The sequence below is a fragment of the Panthera uncia genome (assembly GCF_023721935.1).
Source record: "Panthera uncia isolate 11264 chromosome A1 unlocalized genomic scaffold, Puncia_PCG_1.0 HiC_scaffold_17, whole genome shotgun sequence".
Classification (NCBI taxonomy): domain Eukaryota; kingdom Metazoa; phylum Chordata; class Mammalia; order Carnivora; family Felidae; genus Panthera; species Panthera uncia.
This window is the reverse complement of record NW_026057577.1, coordinates 17,075,309-17,095,857: the sequence shown is the minus strand read 5'-3', so window position 1 is coordinate 17,095,857 and position 20,549 is coordinate 17,075,309. Positions and strand designations below refer to the sequence as shown.

General features: G+C 43.3%; 1 protein-coding gene across 5 annotated transcripts in view; it reads right to left on the bottom strand.

Annotated features, from left to right (window-relative positions):
- SNCAIP (synuclein alpha interacting protein) overlaps positions 1 to 20,549 on the bottom strand; it is a 157,342-nt gene that overhangs the window by 70,911 nt on the left and 65,882 nt on the right. For all 5 annotated transcript variants that reach the window (XM_049649070.1, XM_049649071.1, XM_049649069.1 and 2 more), the window contains exon 2: positions 4,772 to 4,875. In XM_049649070.1, the coding sequence (XP_049505027.1) occupies positions 4,772 to 4,828 (57 nt within the window). In that variant the 5' untranslated portion in view covers positions 4,829 to 4,875. The remainder of the gene's footprint in view (positions 1 to 4,771; positions 4,876 to 20,549) is intronic.

Genomic DNA, 20,549 nt, shown 5'->3' with positions numbered 1-20,549 from the left:
CAGGTATGCAAATAGGTATGTGTGTATTATATAAATATGTGGGCATGTATTTGCACACATACATATATAAAATCTCGTATTTTCTCCATAAAGTCCAGGGCAATAGGTAGAGATGATAATTATCATGTTACAGATGGGAAAGCAGACATGCAGTAAAATTAAGAGGTTTGCCTACATTCTCTTTCACTCGTTTTATTTTATTTGGAATATATACCAACCCCATTACTTCCAAGCAGCTATTTGCAACTGCATCAGTACCGACGGAGGATAGTGATGGCATTTTATGGACTGGTCCGGAGTCTCTACTCCACCAGGTCGCTCAGAAGGGGAAGAGTAACGTGGTCACATAGTTCTGTATTTAAATCCTGACCCTGCCACTTACTTATCCATAACGTTGTGAAAGTCATACACTTTCTCGAAGGGTCAATTTTTTTTTTTTCAAGTGCCAGACTGGGTATTGAAACAGGGCCTGCCCCGCAGAGTTGATAGGAATCTTTAACAAGACCCCTGACTCACAGAGTGGAGTGTGGTACATGGCAGAGCCCGTGTCTCAGGGCTGGGAGGGATGCTCCTCACAAGATCTACAGTTCGGCCTCTGCTTTGTTCTGTTCTGTGTATAATATACTATCTGGAAGAATAGCAAATTGGCCTTTCTTTTTTTTTTCTTAATTTTTTAATATTTATTTATTTTTGAGAGAGAGAGACACACACACACACACAGTATGAGCAGGGGAGGGGCAGAGAAAGAGGGACACACCGAATCCGAAGTAGGCTCCAGGCTCTGAGCTGTCAGCACAGAGCCCGATGTGGGGCTCGAACTCATGAACTTTGAGATGGTGACCTGAGCTGAAGTTGGATACTTAACCGACTGAGCAGCCCAGGTGCCCTGCAAATTGGCCTTTCTTAATAAAATAAATACACCGTGGCTACTAAGAAGTCTGTGGTAAGATAATATCCCAGTGCATTTTTCTTTTTCAGGAGAAGCATCTGGCTTCTGCAGGAATGAAGAAAGAAATCTGCAAACCCTTTTGCAGAGACAGAAAAGCCCTATCATCTCCTTCACAGACCTGCAGGGAATGTGCAATGCTCTCTCCTTGGACATGGCAGGGAGACAAGCCTGTAGTTAGTTTAAACCCTGCATTTTGGAAAGGATGAATGTTATTTTTGAGTCTGGGTAACTTCAAAATAATTTGATTGCCTTCTGGGTTTTGTCTCATTAGGTAAAGGCAAAGAAGTTCTAGTTGCTTTTTTTGAACCAATATAGAGCTTGTGTTTTAATTAAAACAAGAACCAGGCTCATGACCAGAGGGGAAAATCAGGAAACAGAAAGCTCAGACGATGTAATAGGGCTACGGCTAGAGAATCAGAAAAACACTTGTGAACTTGGGCATCTTTTTTAAACGTATTGAGCATTTTCTTCCCCACTCCTGCCACTTTACTAGGAAAGAGGTGTAAGCGCCATCAGAGATGGAGGTTATGGAATCCTAAAAGCAAAGGCATGTTTATGGGAGGCTATATTCTTTTTATGCCAGTGAATTAGCAAGTTGAACACATCTTGTTAAACGTCAGCATCGGAATCGTCTCCATTTAGCTCTTAAAGCAGTTGTAACATTCACTGCTCCTCATTTACCTAAAGAGGCTGAGAACAATCATCTCAATATTGAAGAGGTCATCAATGCTTTCTACAAGAAGTGATTATATAAGAACAATACGATTCTGGCACACGTAAGGGCTTGAACCTGGATCGGATGGAACTATGGTAAAACCCTGGATTGCGAGCAACTTGTCCTGCGAGTGTTCTGCAAGGGAAGCAAACATTTCTAATAAATTTTAACTTGATAAATGAGCGATCTCTCGCAGCACGAGTTGTACACAATGCCGGATGTCACAGGACCACAGCTGAACCAATGGCTCTTGAAATTCACTTTGATAGATGAGTGCTTTGGATTACAAGCATGTTTCCAGAATGAATTATGCTTGCAAACGGAGGTTTTACTGTATTATAAAATAACTTACCATATTACAGAGGTTGCCAAAGTAGAGCTTCTTTTAATTTCATGTGGTTTAAGAAAAACCAGGATTGCTTGCCCTCAGTACTACCAACATTTTAGGCCGGGTAACTCTTTGCTGTAAAGGATGCTGTAGGGATCCCTGTGCACTTTATGTTGTTCAGAAGCATCCTTGATCTCTATCCACTAGATGCCAGGGGGGACACCTCCCCAGCCATGACAACCAAAAATGTCTCCAAGCATTGCCAAATGGTCCCCTGGGGGGTGGGTACAATCAACCCTGATGAGGACCACTGTAATAGATTTAGAGAGGCAGTCAGGTGTTGTAGCCTGAAGCAGGTATCCCAGAGACAGATGGCTCCCCACTAGCAGGGTGGCCCTGGATAAGTTAGGTAACATCTCCATGCTTCAGAGTCCTCGTCTGTAAAATGAAAATCATGACAAGTTCCTGCCTCACTGGATTGTTGTGAGGATTAAGCAAGATAACGGCTCTCTCAGAGTGAGTGTTCGGCAAATGTTAGCCGTGATTGTTTCAACCATTCCACGCAGTATCATTTTTTTCCCCCTCTGATTTAAGTTTAAATGCAGGTTAAAGATCCAAACAATAGAACATCTTTAAAGGGGTGGGGGAAGGTTTGAGTGCAGTTACACAATTACAGATGGATAATCTTTATTTATGTTTCAGAGTGGTCAAGTTGTAGGGGCTCGACTATTACATAATCCCGTATCCCGATTTGCTAAACAGCGTGGGCTATTGCTTAACATGGTTTATTATCTTTCAAGTGGAGATCCCTAATTCATCACAATTATAGGCTGCTGCCAGATGACTCTTCTGTAAGTACAAATGCTCTATTGTATTTAAAAAAAAAAAAAAAGTCCTGACATGATGCTTGGTTTTTTCCCTTGAGTTCTTTCTTCACCATTGGCCATATAAATATTATTGTTATTATTCACTGAAATAATAGCAAAAGCTACCATTTTTAAGGACAACTTAACGGTGGGCCAAGCTGTGTGCTCCACATATATTATTATTTCACTCAATCCTCAACACAGCAGTAAAAGTTGGTGGGTATCTGGGAGAGGCAAAGTTACTGCTCTCCAGTCAGCACAGGTCAGAACAAGGCTGGAGCCCAACGGGGCCTTCCAAACCCCAAGCTCCTTAAATGCTGCTTCATTATCAAACCTAAGAGAGCTACTCTGAACTCCTAATCATAACGTATGTTTTTCTTTCTAAGACAGCTTCCACACTCCCTACATCTCCCCACATCTCCCCACATTATTCTTTACTTTCTTTGCTTCTCCCCACTAGGCTCAAAATACCTCGAGGTGAGGGGTGCCTGGGTGGCTCAGTTGGTTGACTGTTGAACTCCTGATTTCAGCTCTGGTTGTGAGCTTGTGCTCATGAGCTCGAGCCCCAAGTTGGGCTCTGTGTTGAACTTGGAGCCTGCTTGGGATTCTCCCTCTCCCTCTCTGGCCCTCTCCCCGCTCTTGCTCTCTCTCTCTCTCTCTCTCTCTCTCAAAATAAATACACTTAAAAAAGTACTTCAAGGTCAATGCTATAACAGAACCATGTTCTGAACACTTTTAAGTATAGTAACTTAAAAAAGAGAGAAAGAGACAGAAAGATAAGGTGGGAAGGAAGAAACTCACTTCGCATTGGTCTCAATGAGGATTAATAAAGATTGTCTGGAAGCTAAAATAGGGAGAGGCGGCATTCACATTTCCCTGGCACACCAAGAATCATCCAAGGTTGTATAAAGCAGATCATTCATCAAACGCACCCGAGGAATCCAATCCTTGCATACAGTATGCAAGCTTTCCTTCAAAGTGAATAGCGAATAGTGGAGTAGAGAAATAACTTTGCCAGAGGTGTGTGAAAAGAAGCTTATCTTTTTTGACACCATTTCTAGTGGTGACCCAAAGCTCCATGCCCTGAGACAGTGATGAAAAGTAGGGTCAGCAATTGTGACCACGGAGGTCCTGGGAAGAAAAGTTATATGGCTAGTTTAGAAAGAGCAACCTTCTCGTCACATATCCTGAGAGCCGGTTTATCTGGGGTTGTGAGCAGCCAACATGGCTGCTGGCTGGCCTCGGAGGCAGAACTGACCGTGTGGCCTGAGGTAAGTCACAGGCACCTCTAGGCAGGGTGCGTACAGAGGACCCCTCAGAGCCATGGTGAGATAGGCTGGAGGCAGCAAGAAGGTGGTGGCTCCTGACAATGAAGAAGTTCATCAGCTCAGAGCTTCACAGGATTAAACAGGGCCTCAGAGAGGAGCTGGCCCAGTCCTCATCAACACATGACTCTCAGTATTCCCCAATGGCATCCAATCTGTGCTTTGACACCTACAGTGCCTGGAAGGATTCCTCTTACTGTTTGTTCATCAGTGAACAACTTGGCCGTCGTGTCCTTGTGAGCTCCAGAGAAAGCTGGCTGCGGTAAAGCCAGTCCTATAAAGGGAATTATCACTGATAGGGTTGATCATGTGCTCTCTGCAGGCATTTCATAAATTTTCTCGGTGAATAATTTCGACAACAATTAGGAAGGGGGGAGCTCAATGAGGTCAGATGCCTTTCCCACCCCGCCCCCACACACACCATGCAATACACACAATTAAGTGAGATTCGCTTCTTGGTCCAGGGGACCCCAAAGCCACATTCCATCTGCCATCAACTGCTAAACACGATTGGAAGAGTTCAGGATCCGCAGATTACAGGTAAAGGCAGAACCTCCTGAAGTATTGTTTGCAAGAAGTACGACTTACAGATATGTCATCACTGAAGTCAATTTCATCCAAATCCAGGTATTCAGGGGCTTCCATTATTCTTCTTTGCACATTTTGAGTAAAGTCAAATCTTTATAAAAGCTCTGGAAAAGACAGAAGCAAAAAAGAAAAGCCAAAGGGTTACTAGCTGTTTTACAACCAAAAATCCTAGGTCTGTTTAGACCAGCAAAATGAGTAGGGTAACTGGGTGCTAGCTCATTTCCTCTCTTTGGATATTACCCCAGGCCTGGCTTTCCAGAAGCAGGAAGCACAGCACCTCAGGCTCCCCAGGGAGCAGCCAGGGTCCTTTGTTTCACCTAGGTCTGTATTTGCCTGGGTTTGCTAGAGCCATAGCTCAGGTCAGACACTTCCCCGCTGACCAATATTAGGAGGCACCCAGCCCACAACCAGCACTTACCGCACCCTGGGTGAAAGCCTCAAAATTGTAGGATATTCACCCTATTCCCCTGTTTACTGCGGTCATAGCCTTGGAAGCTGCACACGGCACCGTAAATACCGGCTCCCCACAGGAATGACCCAAGTACACGACGGAGACCAACTAACCCACAGCAACGGATGCTTCAGACTCTATAGTACAACGTCCAGTTCCCCCACCCCCGCACCCCCAATGCACAAAAAGGATCCAGGCAGAGATCGAAAGCACAGAGTCTGCGCACTGCTCCCAGCTCTTCACAGCTTTGCCTGTCTGTGCCACGGTGACCCATGCAGGCGCCAGAATGTCCTCAGTCAGCACTTGCCTCGGGGCTGCCCGCGGCAATCCTTTAAATCTGTCAAGGAAGATACATCACCTCCCAGTTCATTTTCCCATCACTTATCATCATCACCATTGGCGGTGGCAGTGGCACCTACAGATGTCAAGAACAGAAATATAGATCTCCTGGCGGTGCCTTAGTGCACAGCATCTCCCGCACAGCCGCCTTGGAGATGGAAAAAGACCGCACTTCCAGGAACTTGTCTTTGGTATTACAGAAACTATCTTAGGTACGCAGACTGGAGCGTCGGAAATAATTTAGTTTTTCCCTCGTTCGGTTTTCTAATCAAGGGGTATCTTGATGAGACCAAGAAATAAGACGACTAAGGAATACATTATTGGAAAGTGGAAATAAATCCAGGCTGATAAAAATGGGTTTCATAAGTGTAAGGCTGAGAGTGTAAAAATGCCTGTTTTTGAAAATGCAACTCTTACTCCGGGGGCATTGCTTTCTCATTTTGAGGCATTCTTGTTGTTGTTTTTGTTTGTTTTTAAGTTACACAAATGGTTTAATTACAATAAACGGGGGGAGGGAATCACTTGCTATCCATAACTCAGAACCATCAGCTGATTTAATTCTCAGTATTTCCTCTTCTTCTCTTCCCGCATGCATATACCGTTTTTACACATATATTTAAGCTTATTTATAAGTTTTATGTATTCTCTTATTTATTATTTATTTTGTGTGTGTGAGAGAGAAAGAATGAGAGGTGCAGGGGCAGAGAGAGAAGATTCCAAGCAGGTTCTGTGCTGTCAGGGCAGAGCCCGATGCGGGGCTTGAACCCATGAACTTTGGTATCTTGCCCTGACTGAAATCAGAATTGAATGCTTAACCAACTGAGCCACTCATGCACCTTTCACATATTTTTAATTATAATGGATACAGAGCTGATCCAAGAAAGGATTAGGATGTTACTACCATGTTCAAATGAGATTACCCATTGAGAATTTTTTTTAATGTTTATTTATTTTTGAAAGAGAGAGAGAGAGAGAGAGAGAGAGAGAGAGAATGAGTGGGGGAGGGGAAGAGAGAGAGGCAGACACAGAATTCAAAGCAGGTTCCAGGCTCTGAGCTGTCAGCACAGAGCCTGATGTGGAGCTCGAACCCATGAACCACGAGATCATGATCTGAGCCAGTGTCAGATGCTTAACCGACTGAGCCACCCAGGTACCCCTAAAAGTTCTTCTGAAATCACATTAAAGTTTAAAATGAAAATGAAAAGAAAATTAATTTGTATTTGTTATATACATATATAATATTGCAAATCAAGGTTACATATTACATATTAATATTAACAAAATTGTAATAGTTTCACAATAATTATGTTAATTATCCTAATAAATAATGGACTTTAAATAATGACTATTAATACATGCTGCTAGTATATATTTATATATTATATCTAGTAATATAATATTTTTTATATATATATATATATATATATATATATATATCCCAGATATATGTATATATAGATAGATATGTACATATCCAGAAATCTTAATGTTTATAAGAAATCTTAAAAGAGGTCCTTAAGTAAACTGCTTGGTACAAAAATATATCACTTCAATCCTCACAAAGATGTGCAGAGAAAAATATACACACTCATACTTGCAAATTACACAAAATAACTTTCTCTTCCATTCTGGTGGATTCTGGGACAACCCAGACTATCTGGATTCTAGCTCGTCAGCTAACAGACTTTCTTCCAGTCTAATTTCTTTTCGCTACATCTGTGCTCCACGTTGAATTGTTGACATACAGACTCTAATCCTATGGTCTTGGTGAACACATGATAATCGTGGGGGTGAGGACGGCACACAGACAAAAGCATATCACCAGAAACATGGATACATGGGGAGAAGAAGCAGAAAACCATGCATCAAAGCCAGGGGTAGAGTGGATCTCTAAGTACCTAGAAATACAGACCACATATAAAACGCGTATGAACATGTCTTACTGAAGCAAATTAACAAGTAATCGGTGAGCCCCTATTTGAGGTGTTCTGATGATATAAAGAGCAATATCCACTCTAGTGCAGCCATTCTAATGGGACACAGCCAGTGGATGATATAAAGCATGACGTTAAAGCAGACAATCTTTACACTACACTTGGAGATGGTAGTGAGATTCTTTTTTTGTTTTTAATGTTTATTTATTTTTGAGAGAGAGAGAGAGTGGGGGAGGAGCTGAGAGAGAGAGAGAGAGAGAGAGGGAGACAAAGGATCCAACGCAGGCTCTGGGCTGACAGCAGAGACCCCAGTTCTGGGTTCGAACTCACAAACCTTGAGATCATGACCTGAGCTGAAGTTGGACGCTTAACTGACTGAGCCACCCAGGCGCCCCAGCAGTGAGATTCTCTATTCCGTAGGCTAGAACACAAGTTATGAGTTCCAGCTCATGAGAGGAAGACCTCAGCCACTGCACATAATTATCTCAATGGGCTGGGTGGTCCACACTCAGATCAAGGGGTCAAGGCATCCAGGACCCTTCTCTACTCCAAATGGGCTTCCAGATGCAGTCATCTCCTTAAGATGCCTTATTTTCTCTACCTCCCAGTTCCTTTTGTCTGGTTTCAATTCTTCTCTCTTTCCAGGGGCCACCTTGGAAGTGTTACGTCCTCATTTGTAAAAGTGCAGAAATGCCCATGGTTCACCGATCCGGCCAGGTTCCCAAAATTCATTGCTCCTTTTCAGTAGACAGTGAGGCTACAGTTGTCCCAAGGGATCATGACATTGCCCCCGCCCTCTGCATCTGCCCTTCCACGGGGCACCTGGCATGGCTGGACACTCCCTTCCGAGGAATTCGGGATGAGATGGGAAGGGATGAGGTCAGCTTAGAGCAGCTGCGGATAGTCTTCCAACACGATAAGGAAATGGAGCTGGGCTGCGGGCGCTTTTCTCATCCTGCTCTAGGGACACCGTCCCACTGCACACACCAGCCCACAGTGGAAAGCAGTGGGCCCCCTTTCCTGACCACATGCTCTAAGGGAATACACAGCTACAGAGGACACACACAGGATGCCCCTGTGAGTGGAGTCTGGCCCACAGATGTGATGTGTCTGGCCCTAGCAATGTTTTTTAAAAAAAACAGAGTTAGTTGCCAATTTGCAGACCTTGGGTGATTTCACATAAAATTCTGGATTTCTGGCTTTGCTTTAAAAATATCTGAAGTTCTGGCCAACACGGATCCATATTCCCCATGACAACAACTGGCTACAGCTGAGCTGCCTCAGAGACAGGCTTGTGCTCCCCAGTTCACCAGCTCCCCTTTTCTGCTCTCCTCACTGAGCCCTGCCTGGCCTTGGGGACATCTGAGTGTGTGATCCTTGGAAGGAATTCAGCATGAAACAATAAGGACCATCATCACCCCTTTCTGTTAGTGCCTCCTGACAAATCATGTTTATTTCATTTGTATTCCGAGATCAAATTTGTATTCTGAGATTGTTTTAAATTCTCATGCCACAACAGCAACAATTTCTTACAAAAAAAAAAAATTTACCAGCTTGTTACGATTCATACTTTTGTGGAGCCTCCATTTGCTCTAAGGTCTAGAGAAAGAAAACCTCCACCAAGGTCATAAAATGTTGCAAGGTGGGGACTGTGTTTCCTTCACTTCACCCTGGAGGAAGGAAGCGTTCTTGCTTTGTTGAAATCGGTGTTGGAGATTTACGTGAGATTTACGGGGAGCCACTTCACTGTTGTGACCAGAGGCAAGGGTGCCAGCTGTGTCAAGTGCAAGCATGCACACACACACACACACACACACACACACACAAAACCAAGGCCACCCTCCATCTGGCCAGGCTAGCAGCTTGGATGCAAGAGAGCTAACCTTATGCAGGGCCTACCAGAGTGGGTTTGCACTTAGGTGAAAAATATTTTTCAGCCTCCCCAGAAAGGGCAGTCGAGCTTAAAATCCTTTACATGAAATTTTTATTGCTATGCATCATAGTTGGCCTTGGGCCCCTCTGAGATCTCGAAACCCGGTCATTTATAAATTTGTTCCGTTCCCCCTCCCCATCAGCCCTCACCCTCCAAGCGGCAGTCACCTGTCCCAGATTCTCTGAGGTCCTAAGGGCTTTCTTTTGTAATGCTGTCCCCCTTCACCCCACACACCTAATATTTTTTTTTTACGTTTATTTCTTTATTTTGAGAGAGACAGATAATGTGAATGGGGGAGGGGGAGGGAGAGAGAGAATCCCAAGCAGGCTCTGCGCTGTCAGCACAGAGCCCGATGTGGGGCTTGAACTCATGAGACTGTGAGATCATGACCTGAGTTGGAGGCTTAACCGACTGAGCAGCGCCCCAACACACCTCTTACAAGATCTGTCCGCCTTGGGTACTGTTGACTGGCTGAAATCATTCCCTTTCAATCTCAGCCGGGCTTTTCATTTCTCTTTATCAATGCCAGCAACTTTCAGTTTGTCACTCACTGAGGCAGGTAGGCTCTGTGCTTAATTTTTTTTAAGGTCTGGGGAAAGATGGAAGACGGAAGGTAGTCAGTGAGTGACAGAGCAGAGAAAGGTAAAGGAAACAGGTTCTAATGGTTGAGTGCTACCAACTTCCGTAGGAAAATTTACAGGAGGGAAAAAAGAAGTGAAAGAGTAGAATGTGGAGACACGAGGCTAGGCGGCTGGGACCTGGAGGCTGTGCAGAACCTGTTGGTGACACATTTCCCCCTTCTTTTGATGCTCCAAAAGTAGTGGGAGAAACTTCACCCAAACTCTGAGTGGCTGCTCAGCTAGAGGAGATAAAGAACAACATCCTGAGCACCAACTGTTCACCATGTCTGGAAGGAGTTTTTCTATTCTCATGGCGTTTTGATGATCTGCCAGGAACAGAAGTCCCTCCAAGTGCCTATTAAAGTGTACAGAGGGGCTCATGGTCCTACTGGGTCTATCAACACCATGTCACCCTCTCATAGGGGACCTCAGGGATGGTCCAACTGTTTCCTTCGAGGGAAGACTCAATCTGGGGCAAGAGCTCAAAGTAACTAAGACCAACTGGATAATAAAAGGCAAGCAACTTATTAAAAAAAAAAAAAAAGCCTTCCCTCACTCTAGTACTGTGCTGATCTTCAGGTGATATTTTGAACTTTTTGGTTGTGACTTGAAAACAGGCTCTAAAAGTAATTCAAAATGAAGGCTTCCAAAAGTCTGTTGGATGATGGCATCATCAGTGGAAAAAGCTTGGAAGGGCCAACAGAATTTCTGTGAGAAATTACCCTGACTTAATGGACACATTCCGGTGTGCCTGGCTCATAAAAGACTCACGGATTTGTGACTACAGTCACACGTTACTTAAACTGCTCTACCGAAATTCTTCTTAAAATGAATTGCCTCACTCCATTTTACAAGGAGTCAGCATGGACTCATTCTGGAGGCTCACGTTACACAGATCTCTCCTTTTCTGCCAAAGTCACTACTGCTCCGTTTACCAGTTTGCTACAAGGCTTGGTAATTAAACCCAAGTTGGGCTTGTCAAAATAAATGAGCAGAGTACTTTGTCGGGGATGAGGTAACCTCACTCGATTTGCATTACAGCTGCTTTCTTTGCTCTTTAACTCACCAGTACTTGGGAAAACATAGCAGCCTATATCCCTACACACACGCGTGCAGGCGCGCGCACACACACACACACACACACACGCACACACACACAGAGCCAAATCTGTACTGGGATACATTTTCAGTTTGAAAGCTTGCACATACGATACTGGACTTACTTCCTTTATTATAACAAGACCTCCCCCCCCAACCTCCCAAATCATACACTAAGTACTGGAAGGCATGGGTGGAAAAAAGTGAAATATATGAAATGTCGTCCCCACTTGGCTCAGTAGCTTGGTTGGCAAGGAAGCAACTCATTCCAAATGTTGGATTCAGTTTCTTTGACTCTTTGATTCAACAGTGGCCAGAAGCATGGCAGTCGCTAAATGCCCAGTCTTGAAGGAGAAAAATGATAGAGGCAAGAAATTTCTACTGGAAAGAGGCAACTGAAGGAGAGCCAAGAAGTATACACGAGGGGTTAAGGCAGAAAGCATGAGCTCTGGAGATTTCATCCACTTCTTCATTTATGAACTATCCCTGTAGGTAAATTCTGGGTAATAATACACTGTTCACACCTGTACAGGGCACGCAGTCCAAGGTGACACAGAGAAGCAAACAAGTCATGACAATAAAATGTAGTCCTTGCTGAGAGAAATAAATACACAGGAATCCTGAGACAGCCAACCTAGACCCTGGAGATGAGGCAGTCTGATTGGGATGGGTAAGGTCTAAGCTGTACACTGAGGAACGAGGGTATGAATGGTGAGGGGAGCTGTAGGGCTGCAGCGGGGGGGGGGGGTAGGTGTCCCAGGCAGTGATTACAGCGTGGGCAAAGGTGGAGAGTTCTTGAGCAGAATTTACAGAAAGATAGAGAACACCAACTGAACACCTACTGCTGTTGTGCTCCAAAAAAAAAGGGGTCTTGAAGGGTGAAGGGTCGAGGGGTAAGCTGGGGTGGTCAGGGGATTATTTCCAAAGCTGGAGTGTAAACACAGCACATTTTCTTAGAGTATTACATTTTCTGGCATGCTTGGAGAAAATACAAGTGAATGTTTGCCATCAAGCAAGAGACTTCACCATAACAAACTAACCCGGCTGCTCTAGCTCCTAGGGGAGGGCTGCTGATACTTCCTGTTTGCCCACAGGAACAGTAGTGAAGCAAAACTTTGCACTGGGGTCTAGGTCTGGTGCTCGGTCTGGAACAAACTTTACACCCAGGGCCTGGGTGCTTCTACATCTACTTTCCCACTTATGTTTCATAAAGGCTCTGAAAGACAAATATCTTTATAATTTCTTTTGTGGAGATAAGGAAATCGAGGCTCAGAGAGGTTCTATAACTGCCTCATAGACACACAGCCGGGGCTGTTGATGTTCAATTGGCTTTTCTCCCTTTTCCCAGTTTGCCAAAACTGCAGTGTTAAACTGTGCCTGTATCAGACATTTGACGTTTTCTTTTTTTTTTAATGTTTATTTATTTTTGAGACAGAGACAGAGCATGAGTGGGAGAGGGGCAGAGTGAAGGAGGGAGACACAGAATCCGAAGCAGGCTCCAGTCTGAGCTGTCAGCACAGAGCCCGACATGGGGCTCTAACTTGTCAACCTTGAGATCATGACCTGAACCGAAGTTGGACGCTCAACTGACTGAGCCACCCAGCCGCCCCAGACATTTGATGTTTTCAAGTCACTTTTAATTTTTTTTACATCTGACTTTATTTATCACAACTCTGTGAGGAGGCAGAGGGTATATATCATGGTTTGCAATCATATTCTTTCCATTTTACAGATGGGAAAATACAAGAATAGTTTGGCCAAAATTAAGTACTATTAAGTAGGAGAAAGGCAGCTCAGACAAGCTATTTCCTACTAATTCTGGGACTCTTCTAGTTTGCCCTCCGGCTTGCTCTGAAACATGGGCATGTCTTTGAACCAACTAGGTCAGAGTTCCACACACATCCTTAGCCCTTAATTGTATCACTTTGGGTGCTCACAGACTGCAATGCCAAACAAATTGCCCTTTCTCCTCTCCAGCAGAGTCTAAATAGAAAAAATAGCAGGCATGATCATCATCATGATACAAAAGGGTACAGATCTTTTTCCACCTACCATCCCTTACCCAAAGAGATCCCTGAATTGGTCCATAAAACATTATATTGCATAGCTAGTTGGTTTAATACTTCAACTTCATCTTCAAAGGAAATGATTATGATGATCCTTCCTTATGTCTTATTCAAAAGGCTAGGTAAGATATTGGAGAATCTCACCCTGGAGAAACTCCAGAGGTCAGGGCTGCTCTGACAAATCTTCATAAAGATTGGTCTTTTTGTAGTTTTGAGCATTAGCTTATAGTTCAAAATTCTTGCAAATAATTTGGGGGATCATTTCATTATTTCTAAAATCTAAAAGCTGACAATGAACTTACACTAGAACCTAAGAGCTTGATAAGATATTAGTTTTTAAGCCTAGAGGCACTTTTAAATCTGTGTGTGTGTGTGTGTGTGTGTGTGTGTGTGTGTGTGCATGCGTGTGTGACAGAGAGAGAGAGAGAGAGAGAGATTTAACATAAATTTAATATTTGATGGGGCACCTGGGTGGCTTAGCTGGTTGAACTTCTGACTCTTGGTTTCAGCTCCAGTCATGATCTCATGGTTTGTGAGATCAAGCCCCGCATCAGGCTCTGCACTGACAGCGCGGAGCCTGCTTCAGATTCTCTTTCCCTCTCTTTCTGCCCCTCCCCTACTCTCTATCTCTCAAAGTAAATAAATATTATAAAAAGAAATTTAATATTTGAAATTCTTTCTGGAAAGAGGAAGGAGAGAAATCTATGCTTATAATAGCTGCCCAAGACAAAACAATGTATAATAGAAAAAATAGTAACACACACATAAACACAAGAAAACGATAACATATTCGGTTCTACATGCCACTTTTAAGAAGGCCAGAGGCAAGCTGTTATGTACTGAGGCAGAATAAGGAGGTCAAGACAGCTGGTGGTCGGAAAACTCAGTCTCATGTGGCAACGCTAAGGAAATATCTAAGTTGGAGAAGAGAATATCCTCTCCCTCTCATAATTTTATAAAGAGCCACCATATAAAAGGAAGATTCGACTCCAAGGGCAGATCTTAGAGGAAGTTTCAGAAACACCCATTTCAGAAGACTTCTTACCAATGGCGACTGCAACGGGCTTAAGTGGAATGAGCTGCTTTTTGAGATCATAACCACACCAGCAAGAAACTGTTCATCTAGAAGTTGGGAAGGATCCTCCAGGAGCCAAAGATGGGAATCCTGCATTTGGAAGGAGGAACAGAAGATCTCCTAACACGAAGATTCTGTGTGGGCTGATACGGCAGTGGGAACCCCCCTGAAATCAAACCAGGATCTCAGGACAGTCCTGACCATCTCCGACCCCTCTCCAGGGTCCTTCCATGACAGTCCTGTCTCATCTGCCACCCTGATCCCACAAGGAATGTGAATGACTTATGGAGGTTGAGAGAGAGTTAAAGAGAAAAATAGTTTTTAAAAGGGAATTAGAATGTTGTTCATTCACTGAGAATATGATTTACTCTTTGTGGTAGATGAAAACTTATCAATTCTACAAGGACAAAACTATGACCTAATGAGGCCCAAACAAAAAGAAAATATCTGGGAAGAAAAAGGAAACATTTCTAGCACTGGGAGATCGAGCCTGGACTGTAGCCAGTCGTGTCTTGCACTGGCTTCTGGAAAGGAACTATGGAATAATTTTGGAACTGGATCCCCTACTCAGTTATGTACAGGAAACTATCCAATTCCAAGTTCCAAAATTTCTGGCGCACCTGAAGTGGTCATGCTTTACTCTTGATTTTGCAAAGATTGATTTCTAGAGTGGATCTGCTTGGCAATTATTATCGAGAATGTATGGAACACAGATGACAATCTCGATTCCCTTTTAGACAGGAGTAGACGCAACAGCACTCTGCACAGAGACCATTACGGACTACATCAGGCCTGTTATCTTGGCTTCCTTCTCCTACCTTTCAGTGTTTGTAAAGATTAAACTACCAAGCAAGACCAGTGTTCTCAAAGTTCAGCCCACATGAGAATGATCTAGAAGGCTTATTAAAGCAGGTTTCTGGATCCAGCCCCAAGAGTTTCTGATTCAAAAGGCCTGGGTGGGAGGCCTGGGAATTTACATTTCTAACAAGTTCCTGGGTGACGCTGATTCTGCTGGTCCCAGAACCACATTTGAGAACTGCTACCTAAGATCAATGGCTCATCCCAGCCCTGGCTACATCTGCACTTAATTAAAAGATGGTGACCTCTTCCCCACTCCCCCACCTCCACAGATGTTAACTTCATTATACAGGATCCATGCCGAGTGCCCTTCTGATTAAACTGCCTCCGTGGACTCCAGTAAGCATTTCCCATGAAGACCACCCAGAAAACTACGAGGTCTTAAGCCTGTGTGTGTGTGTGTGTGTGTGTGTGTGTGTGTGTGTGTGTATGTTTTAATTCCCACTGCTATACAAGGGACAGATGCCGGCCTACAAAACTCTACAAAATTTAGGCCTTGGTTACTTTAAAATTTCTCTTCTCCATAGCACTTTATGGCCACAAAGATGTTCTAAGTTTCTCCTGTTAATGAGATCCAGGTTTATAATTTTAGACGCAGCCTTTTTAGAGCAAGAATCTCAATCTAGGGATATCCAGTCACTAGAACTACAGTATTATAAATCCCAGGTCTACTAGTAAAGGAGGAGAATGAAAAAAATGTAAAAATCTAATGAGAATTAGTGTAAAATCCCATGCTTATACAATACGTATGCGTTAGAAGATATTTAAAATAATTACTCACTGAATCTGAAGCAGTCCAAATGGCTATCCTGGCTAACTGCGAAAAATAAAATCCTGGCCATGTATTTTTAATTATGTCTATAATATGCTTATTTTTATTGACTCCAAGTCCAGAAATCAGATTATTGGGAAGATTTTATCAATTCTTCCAATTAGAATGTACCAATTTAATAACCAAAAGAGGAAATAAACTCTCCATAAAATAAATGTTTTTGTTTTTTTTTTTCCTGAAGAAGAGTACTCTCTGATATGTAGGCAATTAAGCAAGCATGGTAGGCTCAGCAACCAAATATTTGCATGTCTGTGCATATACGCAGACTATGATTTGGCAAGCACTAATTCTTTGATCCGATGCTTTCATCTATCCCTAATTTACTAAAGACACTTAGAGAAAGGAAAATGAACACAGTCTGTTTCCCGCTGAGATGAGGTACTATGACTAAAAGTGCAAAAACTGAACGCTGCATGCTTAACTAATGATTTTCAATACGTGGCAAAGCATGTTAAGAAAAACACGAGATGAAAACACAAGATTACTGTCAAGCACCTTCAGGAATTCCGCTAGGAAGTATCATCCTCAGTGTCCATAATATGCCGTTTTTGTTTTTGTTTTTTTATTAAAAACATTTTTAACATTTATTTATTTTTGAGAGAGAGAGAGAGAGACAGAGTGTGAGCAGGGGAGGGGCAGAAAGAGAGGGAGACACAGAATCTGAAGCAGGCTCCAGGCTCTGAGCTGTCAGCACAGAGCCCGATGTAGGGCTCGAACCCACCAACCTTGAGATCATGACCTGAGCCAAAGTTAGACATTTAACGAAAGGAGCCACCCAGGCGCCCCAACAGTATGCTGTTTTTGAATGCAACACCTTGCAGAGAGTACATACTTTATATATTAATTGTTACAATGAGTTTATTTCCAGACTATGTTCCTTTGTTGAGTCACTCTAGAATTTCTATATTCAAAATCTTGGCATTGTCCCAAAGGACAAATGTTAGGATGCCTATTTTTCTTCAGCTTCTAATAAGTAAGTGTTTGCGTATCCTCTTACCATTTCCCTCAGAGCTCTGATTTCGGGGAGAAGGGGGTCTTTAAGCCCCCTTGCAGAAACTGTCTAGGATGAGGGCTAGGGAAGCCTCGGCTGCACCTTCTAGGACTGGGGCCTGCTTCCCCGCTATTAAAACTGAGTGTTTTAGCTTTTTTAAAGATTTTTAAAAATGTTTTTTAACTTATTTTGAGAGAGTAAGAGAGAGTGGGGGAGGGGCAGGAAGAGGGAGAAAAAGGATCCCAAGGAGGTTCCGCTCTGTGAGCACAGAGCCCAACGCGGAGCCCCAAAGCACGAACCGTAAGATCATGAACCTCAGATGCCTAATGGACTGAGCCACCCAGGTGCCCCAAAACTGAGTGTTTTAAACCGATGGTTACCAGAGGGGAAGTGGGTGGGGGAAACAGATGATGGCGATTAAGGACGGCACTTGTGATGAGCACCGGGTGATGTATGGAATGACTGCACAGTACACCTGAAAGCAGTACAACACTATACGTTAACTATACTGGAATTAAAATAAAAACGTAATCAAAAAAAAAAAAAAAAAAAAAACAACGGAGTTCTTTTCCATTAAGCATATGGAGGAAGGGTAACCTTTGCAGGCTGTGGTGTGGGCTCTTCCTCTTTGGGACCACAGAGGGACACCAACTTCATTTTGTAATTCACCAACATAAGCGGGAAAGGACTGAGAGCCGAGAAACCTGAAGAGAGTGCTGTGAGAACAGCTGGAAAAAAGACACAGGCTGCCAAGTCTTTTAAGAAATAGACTAAGATAAAGTGAGAAATCCAAAGTGGAGTGATCAGCCACATTAATAAAATACTGAACTTGGCCCCTCTAAGGATTTCAGTTTCTGAATCATCATCTCCAATCCAGATGTCGCCATATGTCATTTTCTTTCTTTCCAAGAGGAGGAAAGACATCCAGAAGCAGACAAAGACTAAGGTGGCTAAAGGAAGAGTATCAATCAGAACCAAAAATACTTTCCCATAGTAAAAGGCTACCTGCTTGTTTCCAAAGTCTGTGAGACAATCCACGTAAATCCTGTTGGGAGACAAGGGGTCTGTATCATTTCCTGCACTCCGGTGTTCGGATTTTCTGGTATAAAGCAAAACGGGGATGTATACTGTCACACCAGCCACCCAAAGCACGGACACCACCTTCAAAGAACGCTTCTGATTTTCCAGATTGGCAGCCTCACTCGAGGGGTGGACAGTCTGGTAAAGCTTCCGGTGGTAGGACAAGGCAAAGTGTAACATGAACCAGATGGCCAGGGAAGTGGTCAGGCTTGCCGTGAAGTGCAGAACTCTGCAGCCAGCTGAATCCAACACGAAACCAGAAGAGTAAACAATTTTCATGACATTCACCACCGCGTTTTTAACGAGGTGGACGAATAGAAGGCTGAACATCAGAAGATGGGATGTCTGTAACCGGCCAGGGCTACATCTCCTTGTAGAAAAAAATAAACACACGTTTCCAACAACGCTCACAAGGATTAGAACGGCACAAGCGGTGATCTCAAGGACGTCCGCAGATGGCTTCATGGTAAATAGCAACCTGGTCCTCTCAAATGTCTCCTCCTCAAAGCTGAAGTCCTTGGGCATTTGGAGGACTTTTTAGTGAGGAGACCTGGGTTTTTTGATCCACTATGTTGACGAAACTGATTAAGGGTGGAACATGAACTGGTATCATCCAGGCAATTCTGAGATGGTCTGTGACAGAGTCCTGCTTGCTCCAGTGATGGGTGGCGGAAAACACAACAGCTTCCCAAGAGGAATTTGTTTTTATCATCTCCGGGGATATAACGAGGATGCAGAAGTTCTAGGTAGCACCACCTAATTAAAAATTCTCAGAAATCTATTTATAGCTACTGTAATGCAATTTCCTGGATACGATGTGGTATAGTTTTCAACAACCATGGGAGAGAAGAAAATTAAATATGTGTTAGCAAAGGAAAGGGGGCCAGAGATTGAAATGACCCTCTCCAAATCAAAGAGGTAGCGTATCTGAATAATAGTGAGGATTTCCAAGTAAGAAAATGACAAATTACCAGTGACCGTACCAAGTCACGTTCATGAAGCACATCAGTTTTCTAGCATCTTTACCATTTTAACAAAGCAGGAATACGATTATTTATTTTGATGACCTCATGGCGTTGTTGCTGACATTACAAAAGAGATGACAGAAAATACTCTCAAAGGAAGTAGGGAAGGGAATAAAGAAGGAAGAGAGGAAGGCAGGGAGGGAAGAAGACCCTTTTAGAAACACAGGCATTACGTCCAGGACCAAATCTCTAAACTACTGATTAAAGAAACACTCTGACAATTGGGAAGTGATGAGGGGACCTCCCCACTACCCTGAGCACAGAAGGCTAGGAAAAAATTTCTGTCCTAAGTATGGTTGGAGAGTGACAGAGCAAGGACAGAAAAATGGCACCGAAACACACTGCTCAAGTAATCTGGCATTAATTCACTTTCTGGATGAATTCTGTTGGCTAAATATATCACAATGATCCATTCTGGGGACAAGCTACTTTCCCTCGACTGTATTTACTCATAAATTCTGCTGCCAATCATTCCACTCCATACCGTCGCCCCATATGCCTCGGGCTACCTCAGGAGTACTGGACCCGGCCTGCCTCGACTTCACCAACTGTGGATGCACACCTCTTCCCAACTCTGTGTGCAGTGGCTTCATGTTGGGAGCTTGGAATTAGGCATTGGGAGAGGGAGAGAGGGTATTTACACATCATGCAAATTATCAGATGCTACAAATCAGAGCTTCTGGTGAGGGACGTGAACTACATACTCTCTGTATCTACATTATACCAGGACAACACTGGCCTGAGCAAAATATACCAGAGAGATATGAAATTAGCAGATACTTTATGTAACAGTAAGATTGGTATTTGGTACACACTAGCTCTTTCAGGAAGGGTACATGTAAGAGATTTATGGCAGTAGTTAGGTAAGAAAGCTTCCGCCAGGGGAGGTGACGCTTGGGGGTGCTGACACTGCCTATTAAACCCCCTATCTCTAGTTGGCTATTCAGACACATAGCCGTCTAAGAGTGCCCACACCACATTGCTGCTCTTCCCTAAATATCTATTACTTCAGTGTTAACTGTAGTCAGTCAAATAGGTACCCTGGCGTTTCTCATGATACTAGTAATAATAATAATAATGAAAAAGAATAATGGTAATAACACAACAGTAATGCTCATTTTGGCTACCGTTTATTTCATACCGACTTGAGCCAGACACTGTGTTGGTGTGTTCCTTTATAAATATAATCTCATTTAATACTTAATATCATTCTCATTTCACTGATGAGGAAACAGAAGACCAGGCTGGAAAGTAAACTGCTCAAAGCTACTGAAAAACGGGGACAGGAATCCAAGGCAGGTATGATGGATTCCTAAACCACCGGTTCTTGGGCCTGGTCTCTCCACCTGTGCTGTCAGAGTATGGATTTTCTGTTGAGTATTCTCCATCTTCCCCTAATGGTTTACGATAAGTACACCCAATATATAGAGCCTATAAAGAACTGCTTTTGAGAAGAGTTCCCTCAGGTTTACAATA